We start from the raw sequence: 10,532 nt of genomic DNA on the forward strand, positions 1-10,532 counted from the left end.
CAAATATCTGCAAATGGCAGAATGAATCCTGCTTCTATAAAATGGGTGCTCCCAGTTCTCATTTTCTCCATTCTTAACCCAGGTCCTGAAGGGAGCAAACCTTTTAATAATTCTATTGATTGAGTGATGAGTTTTCATGGCCTATGTGTGAAATGGTTTATTCCCTGTATACAGGATTTCAACAGGCCTTTAGGGAGGTGAGTTTGGGTTTTCTCTTAGGAGGTGGCGAGGTTTAGTCATCCTAAAGAGCCATCAACGCAGCCAATGTAAACCTGCCCTCGTGTACTACGTATGGCTCAGGCTCTGCTCTCCTGACTTCTGTGATGGAAGTAAGTTCACTGTGCCACCCGACCAGCACGAGATCTCTTCCTAAACTCTTTATAATGGTGTGATCAAGCACGTAGCCTGGGACGTATAACAGGATGCTCAGGCTCCTGGGGTTTTGCTTGGTTGTTTTCTTTTTCAGAAATCCAAACATGTATAGTGCCTGAGAAATGGGACTGTGGAACAAGAATGAAAGGTTTCAGGCAGGAATGCTAATAACAGGAAAACACAATCACTCCTGTCTTTGCAGCAGAGTTTCTGTCACAAGTTGGACAAGTCAATTTAAACATAATTAAATCATTTGAGTGTTAACCTGTGATCTGAACTGTTGAAGTGGTGGGCAGTTTCAGCACCGGCTGGTGACCATAGAAAGTGTGCCCTGACCACCTGAAGTGCTAAGTAATTCCAAATACCCCCAAACAGGGAATCCTAAAGTCCCAATTAGTGGGCACTTCAGTCTTAAGGTCTCTGTAACACTATTCTTCCTCCTTACAAAGGTGGTAATGCCTTCAGGGCTCCTGAAAGGGCTGCTGGATGAAAAAAGCCATTGGTAGTCCTGATATGCTGAAGAACAGGGGCAAAACAAAATGCTGAAGGGCTGTTTATTAAATGTGCATGTTCTCTCGTGTACACTGAGCAAAAGTAAAGGTCCTGTGGACTCACGGGTCTAGGATCAAAGAATATGAACACAGAACGAAATTCAGGACCCTGTTTCAGTGCTCATCAACAGGCAAGGGCAAATATTATCCCCGCATTTTCTGACCTGTGGGTACTTAGCTGTACAGTTTTAGCATCCTTTTAGTGTGTGTAATTTGCCATGTGCTACAGCCTTATTCTTTTTACTAAAATGTTCTAGATAGCGTTCTATGGGTGTTCAACCTTGGCCACCTCTGTATGAAGAGTGGGTCCTAAATTATCATGAATGTACAGGATTAAGAAAGGACCCAAACCTCTCATAACCTCACCTAACTGTCCCGATTTCCCCCCTGCTTCAGGGGAGACATTTACAATAAAATACCTTGCCCGTCTTTAGTAACATCTTTAAATTTTCTTCTCTCATGGCTGGAATTGACATCACTGGCGTTTTATATATAGAAAAACATCACCACTGGCCCAGTGTTGTATCATGTCTCACCAAGGAGTAACATTGAAGGTAATATTCATGTTGCTGCTGAGAACTGGAGTAAAGCTTCCTTTGGAATATTATTTTACAAATGAGTAATGCATGTTGCTTTGTGAAGTTCCTTTGAGTTTGGAAAATTTGAATTATACATGGAAAGCTAAATAGACAATTCAGGTATCTGTGTGTTTGTATTTTGTACCGTGGACTTTCAGCCCAGGAAAACTCAAGAGACTTACAAATTTTGTTGTAACTAAGGAAAAGCAGAAAGCTCGGAATTTTCTGGGAAACAGTATATTTGAATAGATTTCATTTTTAACAGTATGGTTTTGCTTTTAATATTGTAAATATCAATGCTGTACATGTCAACACTGTACTAACAAAATATAGCACATTTCTAAAAGTGTTTCAGTTTTAATCAGCGTTTTCCAGCAGAAAATCTGTCCAGTGCAAATTTTCTAACCACTCCATCTAAAAATGTTTGCAACAAAATGTAGTCTGTAAAAATGCACCCAAGAAATATAATTTTATTGTGCTGCTTCTCTGGATAACTCCAGTGATAACAAAGGAACCATAGTCCTAGACATACTGAAGAAATAAAATTTCTTGGAGTTCTGTTTTGTACATTTAGTTAATGCCAATGTCAGCATTCACAATGCAAAGTTAAAAGAGAAAAGGTACTTGTTAGTTTTTCCTGCTGTTTCACGTTTTAAAGAATTTGGCCTAAGCATCGTTTCTGCAAGTGCAGCTGAAAGGGTGAACAGAACTTCTGCTGCCCCACTGACTTGTCTAGACACAGGTGACCCATCACAGTATCTTACACCATGAAGGTAACACTCTCAGCACCATAAGCCAAGCTGGTTTGCATCTTCCTTCTTCTTATTTTATGCAAAGATTTGGTCAATGTAAATGACCTGCAAATACTTATTTTATTTTAAGATGCACAATATTCTTTAGCCTGCTTTATTAATGTATTTCATGTGTCAAGGAAGCCTAAGCTTGTAAGCCTTCATCCCACTTGTTGAACAAGCTAAACTGCATAAAATTAATATGGAAAAAATTATATTTTTTATCAAATTTGTTTATGAAAATCATTCTCAGTCTCCTCTTTCCATTGCCAGTAAAGCAATACGCATAATAAGAAAACTGAATTAGCAATCTGGCTAAATGCTAAACTTCATACATCAGTTCAGGTGTTCGATCCATACTAACCAAAAAGAGATGATGTTGCACAAGAACAATACTTCAGATTTTCGCTTACGTTTCCGTTAAATCCTAACTTGACTATATAACTGTGTGTTATCATTTAATAACTTTGATATATGTTGTTATAGGTGTGCTCCTACTTCCCTGTACCTGAACCAACCTTTTCTCTCACTTTCTTGCTTTTTCTCCCTCTCTCTCTCACAGCACAAGTTTGCAGATATTGCTGGCCTGCACATTTCAGAAAATGTTGCCAGTTGACCATCATTAACTGCTAATAGAGAAAAGAAGAAAAAGCGGTGTGAAGTTTAACCTTTCATTTTGTAGTTTCTTACAGAAGATACCTGCCTATAAAAATACTATCAGAATAATGTATCATTTATTAGCAGACATAATAGTGTAGATGATAGACACTTAAAACTAAGAACCGAAGGGCACTTTGCAGCTGCACATCAGCAAGCGATAGCTGTTAACAAAAGCAGCCACTAGAGGCCTTCGTTTGCTAGGGGCTGTCAGAAGTGATGAAGGCAGAGCCCCGCCGCCCACCCATGGCTGGTTCCCCCTAAAGCCCTGGGGGACTCTCCTCACTCCCCCAGCAGAGCACCATTCTCCACGGGGGAAAAAAAATCTCACAGGAGCTCCAAATGGACATGTCAAGCTGATTCTCCCTCCAATCATCCTCAGGGAAAAAAGGGGAATTAATAAATAATGAAGTTGTGTGATTTGATACAGGCGAGGCGTGCCGTTGCGGGAGCGGTGCTCCCCACAGGTGCTGGCATGCCAGCCTCTCCCCTCGGGCTGCCTTCCCACCGATCCCAACCTCCTGCAAACACCTTGGCGGGGTGACAGCGTGGTTCCGCTCGAAAAGCGTGAAAACGAGAGGAAGTCCGCTGAACAACAGCGAGGGTGTTTGATTTCCAGCCCCTGTGGCAGCTTGGGATTAAATGGATTTTCATTGTTCTTTCTCTACTGCAGTTTGGACACAAAGTCGGTGTAAATGCGCCCGGGTTTTATTTGCTGCCACCCCCCTGTCTGTGAGGCTGGTATTCTCCCTCTAGCCGCCTGCTCTAAATATGGCCATGGCCAGTGTGTCAATAATCCCCCTCTTTAAGGGACCTGCAAACACTAGTGTTGGGACATTCTTGCTGTTCAGATGTCTAGCTGACGTCTGATGCTTAAAACGGAGCATGCTTTCATCCCTTCATGCATTGTCGTAAGCCCCTGATGATTACTCTTAAAAGGGTGCCTCTGCTACGCAGGGAAACAGTTTCTGACCAAAGGAGACACAGCTTGCTTGCTTCAGCCTTCTTGAATGCCTAGTCACTCCAGGGTTGTACCAGCCTGACCAAGCGGGACCATGTCTACCTTTGGTTACAGAAGAGAGCTCAGTAAATATGAAGACATTGATGAAGATGAGCTCCTCGCTTCTCTCACTGAAGAGGAGCTGAAGGAGCTGGAGCGCGAGCTGGAGGACATAGAGCCCGATCGTAACCTTCCAGTGGGACAACGGCAGAAGAGCCTGACAGAGAAGACACCAACGGGGACTTTCAGCCGGGAAGCGCTGATGGCCTATTGGGAGAGGGAAACCAAGAAACTCTTAGAAAAAGAGAGACTGGGTGCGTGCGAAAAGGTAAGATGCTGACGCATTTGCTGTCTCCTAGAAATATTTGGGCTTGTTCTTCCTTGGCATAACCTTGCTCACTGTTCTCATTTTCTTTCAGTCTCTTGCAGCACTTTTAAGAACATTCTTAGCCACACTTTTGTGTCTGCTAAAGCGCTGCGTGTTAGCTCACTGTAGGTACCTTAAAAGCTTAGTTGAGAATAGAGGAAAATCCCATAGAAGTATTGTTAGTGATTAAAATAGGAATAAATTTTAAAGGGCGTGTTAGAAATTATTGCCAGGTAGCTGTGTGGACTTTGGGGTAACTTTTGATTTTGTTTAAAAGCTAAAAAATTGATTTTTCCTTTCCTTTTAAAAAAATAATCAGTATTGACTGCTGAGAAGCATGTCAGGAAGATAATTTTGAATGCACATTATGTCAGAAGTTGAGTAAGTGGCCGCCAGGCTTCGTGCTCGCTGGAAGGAAGCTGCGTTGCAGTCAGCAGCTTATGTTGCTTTGTTCCTGCTGAGGATCCCTGGCACAACTTGGGAGTCTTCTGGCTACTGTTGCCAGAGGGTAGCTGTAAGTTATTTTAAAAGTGGCCTGGGGTAGAGTGATCAGCCAAACCTGTATTCCCCCCCAAAAAAGTGCTTGTTAGGCAATTCGTCCCTCAGAATAAAAATTTTAATACTAAAAGCTGGTCCCTGAATTGCCAATGAACAACACAGCTTGGCAGGACTGAAGGGCTCAGCCCTAGCAGGTGATGAGCACTCTCAGTCTAAGCTTATGTCCGTGTTGGCACCCGCCGGGCTGTTGCTAAAACAGTTTGTGAGACTGAGCTCTATCAAAAAGCAACTTCTGTTTTCACATTGGCTCCATGTAATTTCAAAGCCAAGTGAGGCATTGTGGATGTGAGTAGCTTTTTTATGTTTAAACGCTGCTTCATACAGAGCTCTGACTCTCCTTAAAAGGACAAGTTTTACCATGTTTAAGTAGAAAATAATGCAAAAAAGGTAAAGACAGCAAAACTGTAGTCAGAATTCTAACAGTCTTGATTCAGGAGCTCAGTCCATTTGCAAGGCAGTAACTGCAGTTTGTACATTAGAAAAAATACTCTCTTTAAGAAAAATAACCTGAATTAAATTAGCCTGCAATAATAATATTCAGGATTTCTGTACACTTAAGTGTTCTCTCCTGCTCGTGAATAGTGGTGTAATGTCTTCGTAGGCAAGTGCACAGACCACTAGCTGTCATCAGACTGTTAGTATCAGCTTGCAGACGTTGACTTCACTCCCTGTTTGTCAAGTCCTAGGGAGGCAGTGGCAAGATTAATGTTTATTTCCAGCTGAGCCTGGAACTCGAAACCTGGACAGTTCCAAAAAACCCTCTGAACGGGTCTAGTCTGGTGTCTTATATAATGGCAGGATTTTTTTTCTTTGTCTATACAGCATGAACAGTGGGCACTGGCTAAAACACAAAGTGCTAGCAAAAGGCTCTGTACCTTCTGATGTGAGAATGAACTTCCTAAATGCATCCACAAATATGAAAATGTTTACACTGATGTAGAGGGCACAAAGGCTCTCTCCACTGAATGCAGTAAGAAAGCTCTTTCTGAGTTTCTTGAAAGCAGTTTTCTTCTTGCCTTCCACTGTCTGGAAGTTAGATACCTTATCTAAAATAGTTATTTGAGCTCCTTCTATAGTTAGTGGTGAGAGATCAGCTCTTCCAGAAGGCAAACATCCTGCAGATAGCCTTATAGGGTGAATGACTTGCCCTCTGAAGATATTTACCTCTCTGCATCGACTATATTAGGACTAACTTTTCATTGAGTTACTACTATGAAGTAAGATGAAGCCCTGCAGGCTGCCTGCAGCAGTCCTGTACGGAAATGCTGCCCCAATAATCAGAGCGTGCCTCTATGGATCTGCATAGAGAAGACTACTCAGTACCAAAATTTTCATGCAGATTGTTATGAAACCAAATGGTGTATATGACAGGAAACTAATTTTTTCCTTTGATCCCAGAAATGCCACTCAAAAAGAAATCAAGTATTTTTTATTAATCTACTGTCAGCAAGCATATTAGCAGTCTGTTAAGACGCACAATTTTCTGCTCAACTGCAGCTATGTTGAAGGCTGTAGTATATATTCCTGGATAGAGAAAAGCTTAGCCATGAAGGCGGGTTCCTGGATACCTGGTGTCTTCAGCTTTTAAAAGTCTGCATATATGTATAGAAGCTACAGGTATAAATCTTAGTCCCATAACAAACCTGGCTTAAACACAGCCTTGTTTCTATACATAGCACAGCGTCTCTCAGTGTAAGGCCCTTCCTGCACATGATCCACAGAAGAAGCAATGGGGCTGGACCCTGCAAGACCTCTGTATGCAGGGCAATGGGGCTAGACCCGGCAAGCCCTCCAGGCGCTGAACACTCAGGAGTGACAGGCTGGAACAGCTCGATGTCCGATTTCATTATAGTCATGTCTCTGCGACGTTACAGTTACTGTCTGTTTTGCATGTGTCCCAACTCAGAAATCTGCTTAAGATTGTAGAACAGTACTGTGCAATCTATCATTATTATTATTTTAACCTTTCCCTGCATTTTTAGAGCCAGATAATTAAGCAAACCTAAAACTGCACAGGTTTTCTAAAAACAGATGTCTATCATGTAGATGAGGTTCTTGGTGGTATGGTCTAGGGGTGTACTTGCTAGAGTAGAGTTGATGGTTGGATTTGATGATCTCAAAGGTCTTTTCCAACCTGAATGATTCTATGATTCTATGTGAGTAACACTTTTGTTTTCCAGAAGCAAAAATCAGAATCACTGTTTCTGCAGGGTGTACTGACTTTGTGAAATACCCTCCAGTGTTCTACAAAGACTAAAATATTAATGTTACTGAAGTAGTGCATACAGAACAACTGTATTTCATACACAATTTTACAAACATTTACAAATGTATATAAAAAGGCATAAGCTATGGCTTGTCCAGTAGACAAAACAGGACATGGGATATATTTTGGGGCAAGAGGTTTAAGGTTGGTCATAGCACGTGGGTTCAGTCACGGCCCGTACAACATTGCCGTGCTTCTGGGGTCCTCAGATGGAGAGTGAGACTTCCCTGGGGTGTGCAGAACTTTTGCTGTTCCTGCTCAGAGAATTGTCCTCTGCCACCACAACTGCCTAGGGCACCAGGCAGAGCTTTGAGAAATAGATCCATTTTGGTACACAACAAACAAACCAAAATAACCTTGGGGTTTAGAAAAAAAGTCAGTTTACTCTGTAGGCAATGATTTATAATGAGTTACAGTATGGCAGCTGACCTATGACAGCTGTCGGTGAGCACAGTCTTAGCTCTTGGCAAACATTTGGGGATTATTGACATCTGATTATTTATTACCTGTGGGAATGTGTCTGAATCTTTTCTTCACAAATAGCTTCGAAGTGTGTATTGCCCGTAAAGTGCATCCAGAGTCTTTTCAACGTGACTCCTGTAATTCTGTATCATTTTGCATGTCGATATGCATGTTTACATGTGCAAACGCTATTTGTATTCTAAGTCATGGCAGTCTTTATCCTTTTTGGATGTACTAACATATGCATGGGAGTCTGAGCATAGACACGAATGTCTGATCCTTATGAAATCAAGAAACTTGTTGCTCATAGATCATAGATCCATTCTGAAATTGCGGTCTTATGTTTCTGCTGAGAAGGATCCAAATAACATCTCCTTGTGGACAACACATAGAAAGCATGAAGTATGGCCATGTTGCAATATCTTGTATCAAATTTTCTCCTGGCAGAAATCACTGATGTGAGTAAAACTGTTCCAATTTATGCTAAGAATTTGTCTTCTAAAGAATATGGAAGAAATACTGTTAAAAAGGTGTTAGGTGCTGAAATATTTTCTGTTCTCCTAACTGTTTCTGGGAATTTATTTTTAGCTTTCAATATTAACTTATAGAGTTTCAAGATAATTGTTTTTGTGCAAAAAGGCAGTAGCTACATTACTGCAATCATATTTAACACCCACACCTACATTCCTGTTCAGGACTCTGAGCAAGAAGACAATTCAGAAGACATTCAAGAAGAATATTTCACAGAAAGCAATAGTGAAGTGTCTGAGGAGGCATATACTGAAGAGGATGATGGAGAAGAAGAAGAAGAGGAGGAGGAAGATGAAGATGATAGTGATGATGAGGATGAGGAAAAGCAAAATGCTGCAGCTGGTGAAAGACCTGAGGATGGCAGGAGTTCTGACCACATCAGACACAAAAAGTGTAACAGTGCAAAGGATGATGAAAACTTACTCAATGGCCATGATGGAAAAGACACTGACAATCTGAGCTTAAAAAGCAGTGCCATCCACCCTTGTGGGAATCCAACCGTCATTGAGGATGCTTTGGAAAAGGTTAGGAGCAATGACCCTGACACCACAGAGGTCAATCTGAACAACATAGAAAACATCACTTCACAGATGCTGATACATTTTTCTCAAGCCCTGAGGGACAACACAGTGGTGAAGTCATTCAGCTTGGCTAACACGCATGCTGACGACAACGTTGCAATAGCTATTGCTGGTATGTTAAAGGTAAATCAGCATATCACTAGTCTGAATATTGAGTCAAATTTTATCACAGGCAAAGGAATTCTGGCCATCATGAGAGCTTTGCAGAACAACAAGGTTCTAACAGAACTGCGGTTCCACAATCAAAGGCACATCATGGGCAGCCAGGTGGAAATGGACATAGTTAAACTGTTGAAAGAGAACACCACTCTGGTCAAGCTTGGGTATCACTTTGACCTTGCTGGCCCAAGAATGAGCATGACAAGTATCCTGACAAGAAATATGGATAAACAAAGGCAAAAGCGTATGCAGGAGCAGCGGCAACAAGAGTCTGGTTGTGACGGAGCCATCAATCCAAAGACCAAAGTCTTGCAGAAAGGGACACCTCGGTCCTCACCTTACGTATCGCCTAAGAGCTCACCTTGGTCCTCTCCAAAACTCCCTAAGAAAGCACCACCAGTGAAAAGTGAGCCTCCAGTTCCTGCACCCCCACCTCCCCCTCCACCCCCACCTCCTCCTCCTCCTCCACCTCCAGTTATTCCAGAGAAGAAGGCACCAACCAGGAATATAGCTGAAGTCATCAAAGAGCAAGAAAGCTCAAAAAAAGCCTTACAGAATGGACAGAAAAAGAAAAAAGGCAAAAAAAGCAAAAAACATGAGAACAGCATATTGAAAGAAATTAAAGATTCTCTAAAATCAGTCTCGGACAGAAAATCAGAGGAAGGTTCACGACCCTCCAGCCGTCCCTCCACCCCACAAAGGTCTCTCCATGACAACCTTATGGAAGCAATCCGGGCAAGCAGCATAAAGCAGTTAAGGCGGGTAAGTAGGAGATCATATTTCTGTAACTGATTGCAGCTCAGGTATAGCACAAGCCTAACTTACTTTAGTACACATATATTCAATAATAATAACAAAAATCTTAGAAATGTGAGCATAATAAAACATTTGGGAGGAGGCTTTTCTCTGTTCAGGCTTTTCTCAGCATGCTGATTTCTATTCAGCTGTGATTTTGACAGAAAGTGTGGTACTTTCCCAGGTTCAGGCTTGTTACAGGAGATGCTGCGTAGAACAGGGCTCTTGGGAGTGTGTCTCTGGTAGGAATTTTGCCATCCAGACTGTGCAGCAAATGTAATGAACACCCTCCCCATCCCACCTCTGTTTTGTAGGTGGAGGTACCAGAAGCCCTTCGGTGAAAGCGTGGACGACAGAAGAAGCAGGGCACTGCAATGGTCAAGGGAAGGCTTCTCGTCCATTCACTGCTGGAAACATGGACTGTCTAGCAAGCTGCTTCCAAAGTACACTCTTAGATTCAAACCATTTCTCTTTTATTTCAAAGAAACAAGCCCGCTAAATACAAAACAATGCTTTAAGGATACAATTGCCTTGTAATCTGTAAATATGGAAATAATTTTCTTTTTTTTTTTTCTTTTTTTTTTTTTTTATTTAAAGAGATTTCTATTGAGAAATTGCTGCTTATTTAGATATTCTTTTCAATATCTAATTGCACATCACTGGACAAGTTCTTCACACTGAGATGTAATAGTTTACCAACCTGTGGTTTCTTCTTCTTTTTTTCCATGAACTTACAATAAATGTGGTTTGAAGCTTTCAAGCAGACACATAGTCTTGGGTTTCTGTAAGTGAAAACCTACCAGATGTTTGTGTCAAGTTCATGAGCATTAGGGAAGTCTCCTGGGAAAGAACCTGAGATCTTTC

At 41.6% G+C, this 10,532-nt stretch overlaps 1 protein-coding gene across 1 annotated transcript; it reads left to right on the forward strand.

Moving 5' to 3' along the window:
- Positions 1-4,004: 4,004 nt before the first annotated feature.
- On the forward strand, positions 4,005-10,009 carry LMOD2 (leiomodin 2). Its single transcript, XM_009956264.2, has 3 exons — positions 4,005-4,277; positions 8,298-9,635; positions 9,983-10,009. The coding sequence occupies exons 1-3, from the start codon at positions 4,005-4,007 to the stop codon at positions 10,007-10,009; spliced, it is 1,638 nt and encodes a 545-aa protein (XP_009954566.1).
- The last annotated feature ends 523 nt before the right edge of the window (positions 10,010-10,532 follow it).

This window comes from Leptosomus discolor, chromosome 1 (assembly GCF_034619465.1).
Source record: "Leptosomus discolor isolate bLepDis1 chromosome 1, bLepDis1.hap2, whole genome shotgun sequence".
NCBI lineage: Eukaryota > Metazoa > Chordata > Aves > Leptosomiformes > Leptosomidae > Leptosomus > Leptosomus discolor.